Source organism: Akebia trifoliata, chromosome 5 (assembly GCF_017979445.1).
Source record: "Akebia trifoliata isolate Shusen 1 chromosome 5, ASM1797944v1, whole genome shotgun sequence".
Classification (NCBI taxonomy): domain Eukaryota; kingdom Viridiplantae; phylum Streptophyta; class Magnoliopsida; order Ranunculales; family Lardizabalaceae; genus Akebia; species Akebia trifoliata.
Genome location: NC_141379.1, coordinates 30,179,101 through 30,199,055, shown reverse-complemented (window position 1 = coordinate 30,199,055; position 19,955 = coordinate 30,179,101). Strand labels below are relative to the sequence as shown.

The 19,955-nt window shown below is 37.2% G+C and overlaps 1 protein-coding gene across 1 annotated transcript; it reads left to right on the top strand.

Moving 5' to 3' along the window:
• The first annotated feature begins 4,749 nt into the window (after positions 1-4,749).
• On the top strand, positions 4,750-19,209 carry LOC147402101 (pre-mRNA-splicing factor SLU7-A-like). The gene is made up of 10 exons (XM_086443612.1): positions 4,750-5,071; positions 6,440-6,603; positions 6,707-6,819; positions 7,344-7,766; positions 7,968-8,103; positions 8,216-8,515; positions 10,193-10,409; positions 10,719-10,822; positions 11,153-11,221; positions 18,955-19,209. Exons 1-10 carry the CDS (start codon positions 5,056-5,058, stop codon positions 19,030-19,032), a joined length of 1,620 nt encoding a protein of 539 aa, XP_086299738.1. The 5' UTR covers positions 4,750-5,055; the 3' UTR covers positions 19,033-19,209.
• Positions 19,210-19,955: the final 746 nt, after the last annotated feature.

Below are 19,955 nucleotides of genomic sequence, written 5' to 3'. Positions count from 1 at the left end.
CGAAAATTAAATGAATTTTTTACTTTTAAGTAACTAAGAAAAAAATAATATCGAGTGGGTACTCTTCAAAGAAAAAAGATTGGTTGTGATTGTTGAATTCATGACCTATTACATCGTTGGTCTTCCAATTTTTACTCGCATTCATATAGGTGATTACCTTTGTTTTCTTGGTAGATAAGCTAATGTAACCACCACCACTTATTTTTATTGTCTCTCCATCATTGATTGCTTTTTTAATATATATATATTTTGTTCTCTATCTAAAGAGTCTAGCATGATTAAATACGATGTACGATGCTCTTTATTTCTCTCACGCTCACATGAGTGATTGTTTGCTCACAGTCCAACTCCAGTTTGACATGTGGCATTGATGACGTAAGTAATAAGAGAGAAATTTTCTCTCTTGCCCGCACATCCACAACTCAGAAATCTTAAAAAGTATTGTGGGATCCACATGATTGTCATATTGGCAATTGAATACCACAACTTTCTAGATTTCACGGAAAAAAAAACTCATGATAAAAATAAAGACAAAATTTTTTAAGTTTGACTGAAGGTGTTGAAAATGAACGGCTACCGACGACTCAAATTTAGAATTAAAATTCAACTATGAAAAATAATTTTTTTTTCTTAAATTCATAGAATTTCATCATCTACAACACTGTGGCGCTGAATCATGTTTTTGAATGTCACAAAGTGATCTTATTAGAAAATTTCATTTTTTCATTACGGGCAAGAGAGAAAAGTTCTCCTGTATTGTTTATATCATAAGTGCCAAGTGTCAAAATAGTATTGAATTGTGAGCAGACAATCACTCGTCAGTTAATAGGTATGTGTGAAAGATAGAATTTTAAGACTCTAACAAGAAAAATTTACTGAAAGAAATTTTTGTCATTGTTCAAACATACAAAGCCTTTGACCAAGAAAAAAACACTTCGTTGTTTTAAAATTTTTAAAATCTAATGTAAACCATTTCTAAGATGGTTGAGGTGTCATTGGGGCCAACGTGGAAGTCCGCATAGCCAGAATTAGAATCTCAATCCAATCTCTGTAGTGTCTTTTGGCCCATATAATATTTTTCCATGTATATATATATATATATGGGTCGCATTCGGAGACCCTAAAGAAGGCCAAACATTGTGCCAAATATTTTTTCAATGTATGATAATCTTTATGATGAAGACATCATCCTCACAAAATACCAGTTCATTCTGAAACTTCTAACCCTAATTTACAAGTTAAAGAATTGTGGGGACCATGTAATTTTTGTAAACTCATACTTTGAGAAAATGTTTGGTCCTCTTTAGCGCCTGCGAACGCCACCCCATATATATATGAAAGTATATATTTGACCAAGAATGTACTCGGGCAGCTTCTCATCATGTTACAAAGGAACCCAATGGGCCAAGCAGACCCACAGCTAGTCAGCTGATTTGATGGACTGGCATTGGTTTTATTTAATGTGATGGGCAACCAATACATTTGACATTTCAATCAACAAAAACAAATGTAATCGTAGATTGTGGCGTCTTAAGGGCTTATTTTGATCAATTTCTTAGACAACCCAACATGGTCCATCGGAAAGACTTTTGGAGAACTCCATTGTTATTTTGGATCTTCATCTATAATCAGATTGACTAGTGATTTCTAATCATTTGATTTGATCATGATAACAGATAGACGAAGTCAATAGCTCCTAGCCTATCCAGAGCTGATAATTACCAATCAACTGGTTTTTGGTCATGGACATGACTGTCAATGGGCCATGATTTTAAAGATCTAAAAATCAAGCCCAAAATTGGCCCATATTGTTGGGCCAATTCTTCAAATTGGTAGGTCCAATTCCAGTCCACATCATTGGGCTGGACAACATAATTATTTTATTTTAAAGCAAAATAATTCTTATATTATATCACTGGACAACATTGTTGTACCATGCATTCATCTGTTGATGTTATATGTAATATTATATAATTTTTTTTTGATAACCAGGTATGTCCAAGTAGGGGTGCAACTTGGTTGGGTTCAAATCGAGAACCAAATCAAACTGATAACTTTGGGGTGGTTTGGTTCAGTTTGGAACAAGTTGCGGTTTGGTTCCAAGTTATGAAAATGGAGAACCGATCAATTTGGTTTGATTCTTGGATTAAGCTTGTATAGAATCGAACCCCTATGCATTATATATATATATATAATAATTATTATGAATTATTTTAGGAGTTAGGACATAGATTAGTGATCTTTTATAAATAAACTAGTGACTTTTTATGAATAGATTTGTAATTTATTGTATGAAATTTTATGTTTGTTTTTTCTTTAAAAAATATTACTTACAATTTATAGAATATTGAAAACTCGTAAAATCGAACCAAACTAAATCGACTTTAATTTGATTTGGGTTGGTTTGGTTAGAATGGAATGTGATTCAGTTTTGGTTCTTATTTAGTGGAACCAAACTATGTCGATTCGATTCCAATTTGAACTCAAACCGAACCAAGTTGCACTCCTATGTCCAAGGACTAGTCGAGGGGCACATGCATCGTAATATTATACATAATAAACAAATATTTGATATTAGTAAACAAATCCAGCCCTAACACTCAAACCCAAATCCAGCCCTAAACATGAAGCAGATCTTATCCAGTCCAACCAAAATAATTAAATGGGCGAAATTCCATTACCCAAAACCAATCCATGGAGGTCCAGGAGGCCAGATTAGGACAAATCGTGGCCCTATCCATTAGCACTCCAAAACTCCAAATATATCCATGGTTAGTGGGCCCAACTTATTTGTGGATGGATGCCTTTATTGGAACATAACAATTTTTTTTTCTTTTGGACTTTGGATTTTTTAATTCGATGAACCATATGTTAGGATTTGTAGATTGTTAGGTTTTATGAGGTTTATGATTACATCATACTTGAATAACAATTATATTTCAAAGATTAGATTAATAAATTGCCCTAAATATGATAATTCCTTGTATTTTGACTCCCTTAAGAGGAAAAGAGAAGCTAAGATCGCTTGTAATTACCGTGAAACCCTTGTCCCTTCCCAAATCTAGCCCTAACCGTGAAGCAGATCTTATCCGATCGAACCAGAGAAATTAAATGGGCGAAATTCAATTACCCAAAACCAATCCATGGAAGTCCAGACCGAATCAAGATAAATCGTGGCTCTATCCATTATGTGTTGTGCTCCAAAACTCCAAATATATCCATGGTTAGTGGGCCCAATTATTCGTGGTTGGTTGTATGTAAAAGCAAACCCTTAGAAATTTTCTCAATTACATTGTTGCCCTCAACTCTGACTTTATTAATCATATTTATGGATAGAATTGTATTTTCACATGTCTCTAGGATTTCCTACTTATTTATTCTCTCTCTCTCTTGCTCGTGAATTTAAGGAACAAGGGTTTCACGTAGGGCTGTCAACGGATAGATATCCGATCGGATAGTGTTATATCCGAATTCGAATCCGAAAAAAATATTGATATCCGAATTCGAATTCGAATCCGATCGGATATCACAAACCAAGATTCGAATTCGAATTCGAAAAATATATCGGATATTCGATAATATCCGATTCTACAAATCTGTAAAAACCAAATCGATTTTCGTATTTTTTTCAAAATCTTCAGTCTATTTCATACTTAAAATCAAATAAACTTTGATTTTTTGTATAAAAAAAATGGTTTTAAAATCAAATAAACTTTAATTTTTGAAAAAAAAAATGATGAAAAATTTGATTAAAACATCAATTATTTTTTACATCAACTTGAAGAAATAGATTTGCAAAAAATAAATCAAAATTATTTGATTGAGGTTGAACTTTGAAGCCGATGGATTTTGAAGGGGAAAAAAAAGGGTTTTCTGTGTGTGTGAGAGAGAGAGAGAGAGAGAGAGGAGGGAAGAACTTAACTTAATGCTCGCCGGCCGCCGGAGAAGAGGGTGGCTACTGGCCACGGAGCTCGTGCACTCGAAACGGCGAAACCCACCTGCTAGTTGTTCTTGCGTTTATGTTGAGAGAGAAGATAACATTTAAAATTAAATTTGGTTGTATAACATAAATACACAAGCAGAGATATATATATATATATATATATATATATATATATATATATATATAAATAAGTTATGTTGTGTGACATGAATACGTAACACATATATTCAATTCGGAGCGGATATTATCGAATCGGATTTCGTAATATCCGAATTCGTATCCGAAACTCATTCGAATGTTAAAATAACATCCGAATCCGAATCCGATATCTGAAAATTTTGAATAATATCCGAATTTTCGAATTCGGATTCGGATTCGGATTTCGGCTATCCATTGACACCCCTAGTTTCACGGTAATTACGAGCGATCTTAGCTTCTCTTTTCTTAAGAATGGTATTTTTGTAAAATGATGGGGACACAATTGGTCTTTGTACAAGATGAATAATAGATCATTTCTATATAATTTTTTTTACTTCGTATCGAATTATAGAAACGTGAATAGTGATTTAGAGGGTTTGTCAAAATTACACTATGGTTGGATTGAGAGAAGGGGAGAGAAGTGACAATCAATAGAAGAGAAGAGAAGAGAAGAGAAATTATTTTTACCATGTTTGGATGGACAGGAGAGAGATTGGGATAGGTTTGGAATTTTAAAATACCTTACAACAGAGTTTAGGGGCAAAGTTGAAATTATAAATTTTAGTTTATAAGGGCCTCTCTCCGTTTCTCTCCGAATCTCTCCACTACACAAAACTTGACTTTTTGTCTCTCCTCGTCTCTCCCCTTCTTTTCTCTTCTCTCCCCACTTAACAATCCAAACAAGGGATTTGTGTCCACGTCACCAAATTTCTCTTCTCTCAATCCAAACGGTCTGACCGGTTGTAGCTTGGTTCGGAGGTCTCTATCTCTAAATACAGAGATCGGTTGGAGTTGCTCTGAGGATTTCCTACTTGTTCTCTCCCTCTCTCTCTGTCTCGCTTGGTCGCTCGCGCACTGTATAGGGTTTCTCTGCGTCAATCAAAGAGTTTGTAGTTCGAATCTTAAGTCCAATAATGGCGACTGCTTCAGGTACAATTTTCGTATCTGTTTTTGTTAATTAAATGTCACTCAGATCATCAATTAGATCCAATTTTAGGGTTTATTGGAACATAACAATTTTTTTTTCTTTTGGATTTAGGGTTTTTCAATTGGATGAAGCATAGGTTAGGGTTTATAGATTGTTAGGTTTTATGAAGTTAATGATGAAATCATACCTGAACAACAATTATATTTCTAAGATTAGATTGATAATCATACTTGATCTTTTATTAATATTGGGGAACAATTGAGGAGATTTTTGTATTTATTTTGCTTCTTCCTTCTATTTCTTTTCTTGATTTCTGTTTTAATTTCGCATTGAATTATCCTATCTTATGAGCCTGATTTGATTGGAAATGGCGATGTTGTAGCTATTGTTAAAAAGACCTAATCTTGACTTTAGTTAGAATCCATTATTTTGATTTCTGAATCAACCCAACCTTGGTTTTAGTTAGAATCCATTATTTTGATTTCTGAATCTTGACCCTTTGAAGTGGATCCATGCATGGAGTTATTGGGCTTCTCTTCTCTCCTTGTTGGCATTTTAAATTCCATACGTTAAACCAATCTAGCTTAATTGAGTCATTCTTAGTTCAGGTTAATTTAACAATTTCTTGGTCATAATTTATGACTATATCCATGTGGATTCATTTATTTGTTTGATTCCATTATGCCAATAGATGTAATGGGTTGGTTGTTCTCCCTTTTAATTTTATTTTTTTTTATTTTATGTTGATCGTGTGTTTTACCTTTGAGGAAACGGCAGACCCCAACAAGCTATATTAAAAAAAAAGGGGGGGGGGTGTTAGGGAGATCATCTTGTCCTAACAAGATGGTCTCGAAGCATAAGACCATATTAAGTTTGATTTTGATAGAGGCTCAGATTATTGAGGCCATGCAAGAGTCCTCATCAAGTGAATCACAGTTACAGCAGTCACAAACGTTCTAGTAAAATTCATGTTGATATCTCATTGAAAAAACAAACTCGGTGATGTAGTTCATCGATAACCTTAGGGTGAAGGAAGAGAATATGTTTTCTTTTATCCTCTTCATAACTAACTCGAACTCTCCAGCCAAGTTATTTCTGAATTTTCATCTAAGCAAATTAATAATGGTAAATTAAGGAGATTTTTGGCATCATTATCACTATTGGTTTGATCTTGGTTTTATGCTCTGATGTATTTTATTTGGAATGGAGAAAATTATGAACTTTTCTGTGGTCACCATAGTGAGTTGCTGAACTATGAGAGTGGTAATATCATAGACATTGGATAAAAAACCTGCTAACCTATGCAAAATAAAATGCACTTTTTTGAACTCTATTTCTTCCAACACGTCTGTTATTATTTGGTTTTACAGTTGCATTTAAGTCTAGGGAGGACCATCGAAAACAGATAGAATTAGAGGAAGCACGTAAAGCTGGGCTTGCACCAGCCGAGGTTGATGAAGATGGAAAAGAAATCAACCCTCATATTCCTCAATACATGTCATCAGCACCTTGGTATCTCAATGCAGAGAGACCCGTAAGTTGTCTTTATCTTTTTTAGTGTTCTTTCTTATGCTTCTATTTAATGTTAAAAGTTCATATACTGAGAAAAAAAATCTGTTTTGTCTTTTGTTATCTAGAGTTTAAAACATCAAAGGAAATGGAAGTCAGATCCAAACTACACGAAAGCCTGGTACGACAGAGGTGCAAAAATTTATCAGGCGGATAAATATAGAAAGGGTGCATGCGAAAAGTAAGTGGAGATTGTACTTCTTTCATTCTTTTCTTGTGTCTCATTTTTTCCTCTCTTATCCGCAAACTTGGAAACAGTAAGGTATTATAAAAAAAGAGTGAAATTATGTTTGTCATTGATTAAGAATACCATGATCCCATCTGAGTTATAATATTGAGACAGAAACTGTTGTAGAAGTTTATTTATAGAAAAATTGGATATCTTTCATATGTTATGTACATGTATTTATTACTATTGTACTATGAATATTATAGATGTAGAATTCTATTTATGTTATACGATAAGCTTTGAACTCCACGAGAACGGAGATATTAAACTATAAGGTGTAGTAATATTTTGACCAGGATCTGATGCTCATGTTCAACATGTGCTAGAATCAGCAAAAGTGAACTGTTATATTCTTGCTTCGTATGTTAACCAATAATGGTGATATTGGAACAGTATTCATATGTTCACTTATTGATTATGCACATTGTTAATCAGTGGTTCATGGATAATATGTGTCTCTTCTTTGCTTGTTACAGCTGTGGAGCGATGACACACAATGCAAAGTCATGCATGGACAGGCCCCGAAAAAAGGGAGCAAAATTTACGAACATGTACATTGCACCTGATGAAAAGATAGAGACATTTGAGCTGGATTATGATGGAAAGCGAGACCGATGGAATGGATATGATGCGGCGACCTATGCTCATATCATTGAAAGATATGAAGCAAGGGATGAAGCCAGAAGAAAATACCTAAAAGAGCAGCAGCTAAAGAAATTGGAGGAGAAAAACAATAATCCGAATGATGAGGCTGAGGCTGAGGTTAGTGAAGAGGAGGAGGACGATGAAGATGCGTTAAAGGTGGATGAAGCTAAGGTGGACGAGAGCAAACAAATGGACTTCGCAAAGGTTGAGAAGCGTGTGCGTACAACAGGTGGTGGGAGCACAGGAACCGTTAGGTGAGTCTTTATGCCTTCCATTTTCACGGAATCTGTTTTTGTCTCGCTTCTATTAAATGTAACATGTAGAGCATTATGGTTTTCATCCTAGGTATTACTGCTCATAATCTCCTTTCTTTCAATTGATTTTTGTTTAGAAGTTTCTTCCTGGTTTTTTACTTTTGATGTATGCACGGTTACAACTGAAGTTTTCGTTTGTAGAAATTTGCGTATTCGGGAGGACACAGCAAAGTATCTTTTGAATCTTGATGTCAATTCTGCTCACTATGATCCTAAAACACGGTCTATGCGTGAGGATCCTCTTCCAGATAGTGATCCGAATGAGAAGTTTTATCTAGTGAGTGCCTTGCCAAACTCAGACATTCTATCAATGTGTTCTATGCTCTCTTTTTTTGTTAAAACTTTATTAAATCTTGGTGCTTGATATTTGTTTATTTAATGTTCTTCAGGGAGATAATCAGTACAGAACAAGTGGTCAAGCCTTAGAGTTTAAGCAGCTCAACACTCATTCTTGGGAAGCTTTTGAGAAAGGACAAGATATTCACATGCAGGCAGCTCCCTCTCAAGCTGAATTACTGTACAAGAATTATAAGGTTATCAAGGAGAATTTGAAGTCTAAAACAAAAGACACCATTATGGAGAAGTATGGCAATGCAGCAACGGAAGGAGAGATTCCAAGAGAGCTTCTTCTTGGGCAAAGTGAGAGACAGGTTGAATATGATCGTGCTGGTAGAATCATTAAGGGCCAGGTAAGATCTTATTTTTTCTCTCTTCCAATTACACGTATCTTTTATTTGTGACATTATATCTCTGTCTCTTCCCTCATTGACTGTGGTAAGCATGTCTGTATAAAATAAACTCAATAGGTAGAACTAAGAGAGTTTGTGTGACTGCAATTTTAGTAATGACACCCATTGAGGGAGTACTGAGAAAAATAAATGGCTATGAAATACATTAGGATGGAGACATTATTCTTACTTTTTTTATTTTTAGAATGGTTTTGTTACACATTAGGATGGAGAGATTGGTCCAGATTTTTTTTTGTTGGCAAGTATATATTGAATTTAACATGTGCAGATGATACAAGGAGACCTGCTTGAACCACAAAGGCGGGGAGGGGGGGGGGGGTACATCAAACCTAGGGCCATCCCCAAGGAAATTTAAAAAGAAAAAATGAACTCTGAATTCTTCATAAAGCTAACTGCAAAAGAACATCAAGCCTAGAATAATGATAATTACTTCTTGAACCGGCTGCTCCTTCCCTTAAAAAATCCTTGAATTTCTTTACTTTCATAGGCCCCAACACAAACGAGATAAAGCTCTAAATGACACACTTCTTGGATTTGAGGGCTGAGCTATACTGACTTGGGGACTAGGGAGTAAATCAAATTAGGAATAATCATTCATACATGGGGATTCATACATAAGCATATTTCTTGCACAAATATGTGAAAAAGAAGACAGGAAATGAGATGAGCAAAGGCATCAACATTCAGTTTGTTTATATTGGCAAACTTCTGAGGTTACATATTTTCTGGAGCCTGGTTTTGATCTCTCTGGAAATATGTTTATGGAGCATTTGCTGCTTCAATGCGCAGAGCATCCTCCTGGAAACACCTGCTATGAATCATTGGATGAGTTTCAGTAAAATTATGTCTTAAATATGATGTTTATCATGCATGTATAGGACATTAAAACCTTAAAAGGAAGATTTCAATTACTTAAATTAGGGATTTGGTAAGGAAGATATATATACACGCCCATATATGTCTTGGGTAACTTTGCAAAAGGGTTTTATTGTCGAGGGTCCAATATTTGAACAATATTAAAGCCACAAAACTGCAACTAAAATGTAGATGGGGGCAGGCCAAGTGAGTAGAACCAAGAGCTTCATAAAAGCCTAACAGTGTTAGATTCTTCACCCCTTGAGGCCTTGTTTTAGCAGCTTCAAGGACATCACAGTACACTGATCTGCGCTTCCTCTCTTTTCTCTGAACTTCTGTCAGCCCCACAAATTTTTTTTCCTTTTGGGTGAATGGGGGGGGCATAACATTACCGTCATCAGAATAAGAATTTGAGTTACTATTACTATTTTTTGCTCAACTCCATTTGCAATATTCATCAGCCATTCTGGGGTTATTCATAAAAGCACATCTTACACATCACTAGTCATTCTCTTTTCAATGCATGCTTTAAAGGGTGAAGCTGTCGTGGGGCATAACATTACCGTCATCAGAATAAGAATTTGAGTTACTATTACTATTTTTTGCTCAACTCCATTTGCAATACTCATCAGCCATTCTGGGGTTATTCATAAGAGCACATCTTACGCATCACTAGTCATTCTCTTTTCAATGCATGCTTTAAAGGGTGAAGCTGTCATGTTTCATGAAGCTGTTTTTTAATTTATAGCATGGTATTTGCAGGAGACAGTGCTTCCCAGGAGCAAATATGAAGAAGATGTTTACATAAATAATCACACTAGTGTTTGGGGTTCATGGTGGAAAGATCACCAATGGGGCTACAAGTGCTGCAAACAAGTGATTAGGAATAGCTACTGCACAGGCACAGCTGGAATTGAGGCTGCTGAAGCAGCAATAGATCTCATGAAGGCTAATATTGCTCGTAAAGAAGTCACCGAAGGTTTGTATGCAAGATTGATGATTGATGTTGTATGTGTATTTTATGTCTTAGAAGCTGTAATGCCTACCGTGGTGAACATTATTTAATTGCTATCATTTTATTGCTTAATGACAAAATATTGTGGTTTATTAAAATGCAATTGCTTCTTATTGCTGTTTTATTCAATTTTTGAATGATTTAAATCATTTCGATCTGTCAAATATGATTTTGCAAGATTTTTCATATCAAATGCATTTTCCAATTTCTTTAATGATTGCACCGTTAGCGAGCCCTGATAATTATATATCTAACATTTACCATAATATACAGAGAAGCCTGCACCAGTGGAGGAGAAAAATCTTGCTACCTGGGGAAGTGATGTGCCTGAGGACCTGGTTCTTGACCAGAAAAGACTTGCTGAAGCACTTAAAAAGGTGAACATGGGATTTGTGCCTGTTTTATGATTGTCAATTGTCGAAAAAAAAAAATCGATCAAAAAAAAAATTGTTGAAAAAATTAACCTATCCCAAAGTTAATGTTGTCTAAGACATCAGCTTGACTTTGAATTTGGCCGATGTTAAGTAATGGTTTTGTCCTCTTAAAGCTCAATGACTCTTTACACCCTTAAACTCAACCTAGTACATGTCCAAGTTCCAACTCAGTAGGGGCTCAGATCGGTGAAAGCCTGATTGAGCTGGAGTCACTTGCACTAGTTTTAATTACAAGCTCCAATTGCTTAGACTAAATTTTTTTTGTCTGGCCAGGAGGATGAAAGGAAGAGAGAAGAAAGGGATGAACGAAAACGCAAATACAATGTCACATGGAATGATGAGGTATTCTTCTGTTTTTTTTTTTTTTTTTTTTGATAAATATAAAATTTTCCATTGAAAAGAAAGAAGAAAAGGTGGCTGAGATAGCCCCCAAACAGCAAAACAAAAAACAATCAGGCCAAAAAACAAAAGGAAGAAAAAAAGACTAAAAACAATAAAAGAAAGAACAAAGGAAAGGAAAGATAAGCCCGAAGGGGGGCTACGAGTCACAAATGGTTTCCCAATCGAAAATAAAATCTTAGAAGCACACGCCCTCAAAGTCTTCACTCATCTTCGACCAAAAGAAGAGTAACCCCAACATCTCCAAAGTCGCCTTGTGAGATGAACTCTCTTTACTCTGGATCACTCTGTTGTTATGCTCTTTCCAAAGATTCCGAGCAATGACTGAAGGAAGGATAATCCAAAGATACGTCTTTCTAGAAGAGAAGATATTGAATCTCCAACCCTCCAAAAGTGTGAAAAGAGAAAGAAAGAAAACCCAAACCACCTGGAAACGAGATAATAAGAACATCCAAATAACATGCGAGAAGGGACAATAAATAAGAATGTGGTTGGCAGACTCCCCATTCTCTGAACATAGGTAACAAAAGTTTGGGATGATCCACCCCCGAGAGATCAGATTGTCCAAGGTTAGGATTCAACTCAAAGAGGCAAGCCATAAGAAGGAAACCTTGGGTGGTATTAGAGCGGACCAAATGATGGACGGTGAGAAAGAAATTTCACACGACGGAAGCAAGCAATTATAGAGGGATTTGATAGAAAACCTTTTGTCCTTAGTCTTGAACCATTCCTTCATGTCCTCCGCTCGTTTTCTCTGAATTGAAGCAAATTAAGATCAAGGAGAGATGTGACCTCAGTTAACTCCCAGTCATTGAAATTCCTCTTGAAATCTAGATCCCAAGAATCCGTATTACTATCTTGAATCAAACATTGTCTCACAGAACTGTACTTTTTCAATGAACAAGGGTACAATGATGGAATTTGAGTAGCTAGAGATGAAGTATCACATCAAATATCCTTCCAAAATTTAACCTTGTCCTCCAACCCAACTTTGAATCTAATCTCTCTATCACACCTATCAACACCTTTCAGAATACCTTTCCACACACTATACCCGTAAGATCCTTTAACCTCACCATTATACCAACCAACCTCTTCTCTCCATATTTAGCATAAACCACCATCCTCCACAGGTTGTTTCTTTCTTTCTTGAATCTCCAAAGCCACTTGCCTAGGAGAACCTTATTAGTTAATTTTAGCCCTTTAACATCCAAGCCTCCATTCTTCTTTAAGGTGCAAACCATTTTTCAATTCACCAAATGATACTTTCTACCACCACTATTGTCATTCCACAAAAAATTCTTCATGAGCTTTTTCGATCTTAACCTCCATCGATTTTTGATAACGAGAATTGGGAAAGGAAGTAGATCGGTATACTTGTTAAAGTACTTTTAATCAACTTGACCTTACCCCCTTTGGAGATATATTTTACCTTCCAAGTGCTCAACTTCTTTTCCATCTTCTCGATAACTCCCCCCTAGATGTTTTTATTACAATAAGAAGTCCCTAAGGGTAAATCCAAATAGGACCAATGGAGAATATCACTACGACACCCCCAAAGTAACTGCTAAGGTTGGAAGGTTCGACACTTTGCCAATCCCAAACAACTTGTTTTTTTGGCAAATTGACATATAAGCTTGAAATTGCTTCAAAGCAGCATAATAAGACTTGAAAGCTCTCACTTGTTCTTTAGAATGATCCAAGAACACTAAAGTGTCATCCGCAAATTGTAAGTGCAAATCGATGGGTTATTATTGTTCATTCTAAAATCAGATAACCTCCCTATCTCAACTCCCCTCCTAAACAAATTCTCTAGGGCCTCTGTCACTGTAAGAAATAAAAATAGGGATAACAGATCACCCTGTCTCAAACCCTTGGAGTTCCTGAAATACCCAGCAGGACTATCATTTTCTAAGATAGAAAAAGAAACCGATGTTAAGCACTTCAAAATCCACCTTATCCACTTAGGGCCAAAACCCATCGTTCTCAACATATACTCCAAAAAATCCCAGCTCACGTGATCATAAGTCTTTTGCATATCGATTTTTCCTATCAATCCCGCCTTTTTATCTTTTATCTTAGAGTCTAAACATTTATTAGCCATTAACATACCATCTAAGATTTGTCATCCCCTAATAAAAGTACCTTGTTCAGACCAATTAATTTCTTCAAAACTTCTTTTAGTCTGTTTGCCAACAATTTAGAGATTATTTTGTACACTGAACCAACTAGACTAATGGGTCTAAAATCTCCCAAGTTGTCTGCCCCCTCTCTTATGGGAATCAAAGCCACAAAAATACTATTAAGGGCATAATCCATGCAATCTTTTTCCTGTAACTCCCAAACTACCTTCATGAAATCTTCTAAGACAATATCCCAACAGTGTTTGAAGAATTTCATTGTAAAACCATCTGGCCCTAGAGCTTTGTTACTCTCAGGGACATTACAATTGATCTCACTTCATCTTCCTTTATCGGTTTTTCCAACGACATCCTTGCTTCTTGATTGAGCTTGTTGAATTTGAGATTGTCAGGGTGAGATCTCCTTTCCTCTCTCCTTATAAAACTCTTTGTAATAGCGTACCACATCCTTCCTAATACCCTTTCTCCCTTCCACCAAACTCCCATTGATCATCAAGTTGGTAATTTGGTTATTCTTTCTATATGATTGTTAGCCATCTTATGGAAAAACTTGGTGTCATTATCACCCTCCTTTAGCTACTATTTGATCTTCGATTTTTGTCTCCAAATTATCTCCTCCATCAAAGCCACTCTTTGAAATTCTAACTTAAGCTCGACTCTTCTCACTCTTTCATCTATCTCTAACTCCCCCACTTCCTCCTTAGAATCCAGGACCTTAATTTCTTAGAGTATCTCCTCCTTTCTCAACTCTACCTCCTCACATCTTCCTTGTTCCATCCTTTCAATTTATCTTTCAGATATTTGAGCTTGTTCTTGAATACCACTCCTGGATACCCCATTGTTGGACCCTCCCTCCACCAACCCTTTACAAGATCTGCAAAATTATGGTGAATTAGCCACATGTTCTCAAAATGAAAGTGGACTGGACTAGATCTAGTTTGCCCCGCTCGAGAATGATAGGAGTGTGATTAGAGACGAGACTAGGAGCTGTTGAGTGCACTACATTACGAAAGTTCTCCCAATCCCTACTCACCAAAAGCCTATCTAATCTAGACATCCTCGGTTTAACTTGATTATTGGAACATGTAAACCTTCTACCGAGCAAAGGTAAATCCACTAAGGCATACCTATTAACAAGAGCATTGAAGTCCCTCATACCCTTCTTGATTCTCGGCCCCTCATTTTTCTCATTGGTAAATCTGATGATATTGAAGTTCCCTCCTAGAATCCAAGGCTTATCCCAATACCCCGCAATATCCTTCAATTCTTTCCACATTTGATGTCTCTCGCTGCTTTTAGTTGGACTGTAAACCCCTGAAAAATTCACTCGAAATCCTCATTCACACACTTACAAAGAATAAAAATGGAGAAGGCCCCAACTAATTTTTCATTCACTTGAATCAAGTCTTTATTCCAAATCAAAATAATGCCACCTGCTGTCCCCATAGCTGGAAGAGCTACCCAATCAATATTCTCCCTCCAAAGATCCTTAATCACCTTATCCTCACAAATCAGAAGCTTCAAATCTTGAAGAGTTACTAAAAAAGGCCTTCTACTCATGATAAAAGCCTTCACGGCCCCCCTCTTCATTCTATCCCCCAAACCTCTCACATTCCAAGAGAAAATATTAATTGACATAGCAACCTAAACAAGAACCCTAACCTAAATCATAAACCACCTCCAAAATTATTCCACCTCCTTGGTCAAAATTGACCTAGAAAGCCTCTTTGCTGATTCCATCGGAGCCACCATGACTATCTCATTCGACTGTACACCTTGAAAGTTTGAATTTCCTGGCTATCCATATCAACAAGACCCAATTCCTCAACTCCGACTCCACTATCCTTACTTAACTCCTACAACTCCGCCTCAAGAAGAGTTTTATCCTTCGAATCTCCTATAACTACTCTCAAGATTAGAGAACAATCCTTATCCTCTGTCTTTGGTATGATATAAATTCCTCCGCCACACACAAGGCTTGGCTCACTAACCATTCAACAGTTTCCAACTATGTTCGCACTAACATTTTCTCTACTTGGTGCAGGATTGGTTCTTCTAGACCTCTGTCAGCCCAATGTCTGTCATTATACCCTTGTGTTTGATTCACACCAATCACCTCATTAGGAAACTGAGACAAGGGATCCAAAGTCGAAGAAGACCACGGAACAACTTTTCTAATATTCCACGTATTATCCTCATCTAGAGAGAAATCTATAATCTGGGGAGAATGGATCAAGGCTATAGGAGTCTGGGTCCTGTAAACAGAAGACCAAGTCAACACAATAAAGCTTTAAGACAAGCAGAAAGAAGCCCAAACAGAACCCTTATAGAAAATCAGCATAGGCTTGTTAAAAAAAAGGGATGAGGACGATTGAAAAGGGAAAAGAGGAGTTCAAGATACCTTCTCTAGAATAGTCATCATGGCTAACCTTCCTCAAATTCAAGTTACTCGAGCTCCCTGAACCAAGCGGTTGCCCATGATCTTTTCAAAGATTTGGTCGCAATCTATCCCAAATCTTTGAGATCGGGATAAGAAAATCAGATAAATGCATCTCCTTTTTCTTTATCAGACTCAACGATTCTTTTGAAAGACAAACTGAGTATCTATGCTGAGTATCGTCTCCCTTTGCCTCAACCGTAAGACCCTCCGCCAAGTTAACTATTTTCTTCCACAAAATATCCTTGCTTCTTTTTCCGATAAACCCGATTGTACTCTCGATCTCCATACTCGAGGGTACTTGCTCTGCCCTGTCCTCTTCGTTTGCTATCAAAGAAACTTCTTGGACATGACACCCTGAATGGGAGATTCTCTTTTGAGAGAGGTCTTGTTGCTGAATGGGTTCTCCCATGCATATCTTGTAAGGGCTTTCTAGCCCAAGCCCCTGATCTGCCATCAATTGGGCCCCGTGATCTGTTAAATCCATATGGCACACTCATTCTTGCTGGACTATCCCAACCCAAATTAAGGCCCAGTGGGACAAGTACCTGGTTCATAAATATCGCAGGAGTGGACTCAGGATCTAGAACCATATACGAAGCCCGGATCTCATTCATACTTAAATTTGACCTCGCATGTGGCTCGATCTCCCCCTCCACAGCTTCCTGTCGATCTTCCACTGAAACAAACTTGCCATGAGGCTTTGAGAAGTCCAATGGACAATTAATTCGACCCACATATAATCCCCAAGAGATCTCCCAAGGACATTGAAGAGAAGTTTCTAGTTGCTTCCCTTGTATGCCACCTTTACATAGATTTGATACAGCCAAGTCAGATTCGATAATTCCAGGTTTATCCCTTCCAAACTGACCTTCTACTCCAATTTCCTTTGTTGATAACTCTATTGTGTTCTCCGTTGCCAAGAACACACTATCCTCGGGCTTGAAGGTTTCAACTTTTCCTCCACTTGCAAATGTTGAAGATTCTTGGAAGGCTAAAGACGAATCTTCGATAAGAATACCCACTCTGAATTTGAAACCCCCAAAGAACATATATAGTGTTCTTTTAATCTTCCTTGGAGGAAATTTGATCTTAAGTATAGCATAAGCTAGTTCTTCCTGCCATCTCGTTCTTTTATCCACCTCCATTAAGCCCCCAAGATGCTTACCAATCAGTTTGAAGGCATAGTCATCCCAAAGATGAAAGGGAATGCCCATAACTCTGACCCAAGTTCCAGCAAACTCTCATCTAATTTGTTCACATCAACGAACCAAGATCTATTCAACACTGTCTCCTTACCTATGGTCACCTCTCGAGGATTTTTAATAATTGATGCCTCTCCCATGTTGTTCAACAAAAAAAACCCTTTTCTTTTGACCCCAACTAAGCAATTTCCTATTAAGAGGGAATTTGTCTTTTAGAGCATGCTTGCAAATCCTCACCAACTTGTTCCAATCAAAGTGTTCGGAGCTGGCTTCACACACAACCACCCGCCTCCATTTCCCAAACCCCTTGTAATTATTCACAGTATGCCGATCCTTCTTCTTTACACCCTTCATACCTTCCTCAACAGTAGGTTTCCTTATCTCCTCCGTGCTCTAGACTCTATTCGATTCTATGACTACTTTTACCTCATAACCCTTCAACAAGTGAAAGACACTCTTTCCTTTGGAAACAATCTTTATTCACTTTGGGTCAAGGTCCAACTGTTTATTCTTCTCCAGTTCCAGCATTTCTTCCTTTGGTTCCAAAAGATTTTTTATTAGCAGGCTAGCTTCCCCCCAACTTTTACCATTTTTACCTTCTGGAAAGATCACAACAATAGTCTTTTCAGAATCTCTGAATCTTGAGAAATTTTCTGCCCCTATTTTCATCTTTTGTAGCCAAGTGAGTGTTACCCTCTAGCGAGAACTTATCTCTTGAAAAACCACCTTTCTCTCGAGCTACTTTTAACGCCTTCCACAGCCAAACACCCTTATTCATTGACATGCACAGTCATGATTCCCAATGTCTCCTTGTCTCCTTAACTTCTAAACCTACCCTTATCTTGAACCAACATCTTGTGAAGAACTTCTTGGCTTCAACGTCCAAGGATCTGCTCCTAGACTCCAACATTCTCGTCTTAAACTTCTTTGGGGCATTGCATCAAATAGTTCCATTGCCAACACTTCATCATCGATATCCTTGTGTTCTAAAGCTGATTTAGATGAAATGCTGAGGATGTAGAGAATTGATTATCAAAGTGTGGATTGAAGATCTAGCAAAACTACGGAGAATAAGCAATCGCCATGGATTTCTCATCCTTTGTGTTAGGGTTCTTCAATGATTCCAACTGGTTGTGTGGAGAAGGGTGGCGGGCATAAAGCTACTGTAGAGAAGCACTATCAACCTCCTTCACCCCCATTGAAAAATCAGAGAGAGAGAGGGTTTGGGATTTGACGGAGATCGACGATGTCTTGAGGGAGAAGACGATCGGTGTCACTAGAAGTGTTTGGGTTGGTGCGGTTAGGGTTAGAGAGGAGTGAACTGACGGGGAAGATGATCACACCTCTTCAATCGCTTGAGAAAATAGAGGCTTTGTGGGTTAAGGTGGTTGTTGCAAGAATGCTTTCAGTTTCATCGCTAGGAGTGAGAGAGATGGTGACAACTATTTCAAAGTGGAATATTTACTCCTCGAATGACCCAATTGTAGAAAATTACCAGTAATCTAGTTCAACCTGTTTGTGGAGAGAAGAACGAGGGTTGAGTTCTTGGCGTACCATTTTTTGCACAAGACAAAAGCTCTCATGGCGTTTTCTTGGAGATCTTGGGCTTTTTATACCTTTGGTCAAATCTGAACATAGAGTTTGCGGGAACTACCTTCGATGACTTTGTTTTTAGATGGAATTCCTTGTGTAATCATTGATGTTTTGGAATTTTTTCGTTTGTTTTTGCTTTTCTTTGAGGGAGGGGTCACCTCGGTCTTCTCTTATTGTATTTTGTTCATCTCCTTTCTTCAATATATTTTATACTTAACAAAAAAAAAAAGTGATAAGATGGGGGTACTGAGTTACTTGGGATGATTTTGGGAGTGTCTCATAGCATTATGTCATTTGCAGGTCACTACTGAGGACATGGAGGCATATAGGATGAAGAAGGTCCATCATGATGATCCAATGAAGGACTTCCTGCACTAGAGCTTCACTTGTATATCATAAATAAAGTTTGGATTTATAATCAGTCTTTCTATTCTGTCATCTATCGTTTGTTCTGTATGATCAATATTTCCGGTCTGAAGTTGGACAAGGGAAATTTATGTCAGGTTGTGTAAAATGTTTGCTTTCTTGAAATAAATTTCTTTCTATTTTGTCATCTATCATGATTGATGTTTGGTTACAGGAATAATTCTATCTAGAGACATAACGACCATACCATGGGCACCACCCAACCAATTGCTATACTGCTAGCTATTTGGAATGTTAGTTCTACAACTAAACAATCCCCGACGTTTGGAACGGGTACAAGTCTGTTCCAGGCAAAAATTCCTAACCCTAATACCATGAATCCCTTTTTCAAATCCAGCGCCCCAATAGTTAGAAACTGGAGATAGTGATTCTGTACAATACCGCCAAGGTGGCTTGAGATGCCATGTGTATCTTACGTGGACCCGAAATGACAGAGGCATCCTGACATAGCATTAGTTGTCCTACATGGTGTCTGGACTGTAACCTGCCATGTCAGTATAGCCCCAATGATAGATCGCTACTTGGAGGGTGTGCCCTCTTGAATCATCTAAATCCTGCCGTTCGACATTATACAATCTGTACTCCCAGATAAGCATTCGTAGAAGGCTCACTACAAAGGTAAAATTGCATCCAAGGGGACGGCGATAAGTGTACAGGGGATGGACAGGAAGTGGGGAGGAAAGATCGAGGAACTATAAGGGGAAGTGCTAGAGACCGTATCCATATAATTAACATTATTGTATCCTGATCCAATACTGTAACAAATGTCAATTTTGCTATTTATTGGTAGTTTTATCATTTTAGAATTTCAAATATATGGCAATTATACCTTAAAAGAAATCTGGCAATTAGTTTCTTCTGTTAATTTTCAAGAC

Coding starts and splice junctions, on each gene's coding strand:
- LOC147402101 (XM_086443612.1), top strand. Junction 6,820..7,343: donor AGAAAGGGTGCATGCGAAAA/GTAAGTGGAGAT, acceptor TGCTTGTTACAG/CTGTGGAGCGATGACACACA. Junction 11,222..18,954: donor ATGTCACATGGAATGATGAG/GTATTCTTCTGT, acceptor TGTCATTTGCAG/GTCACTACTGAGGACATGGA.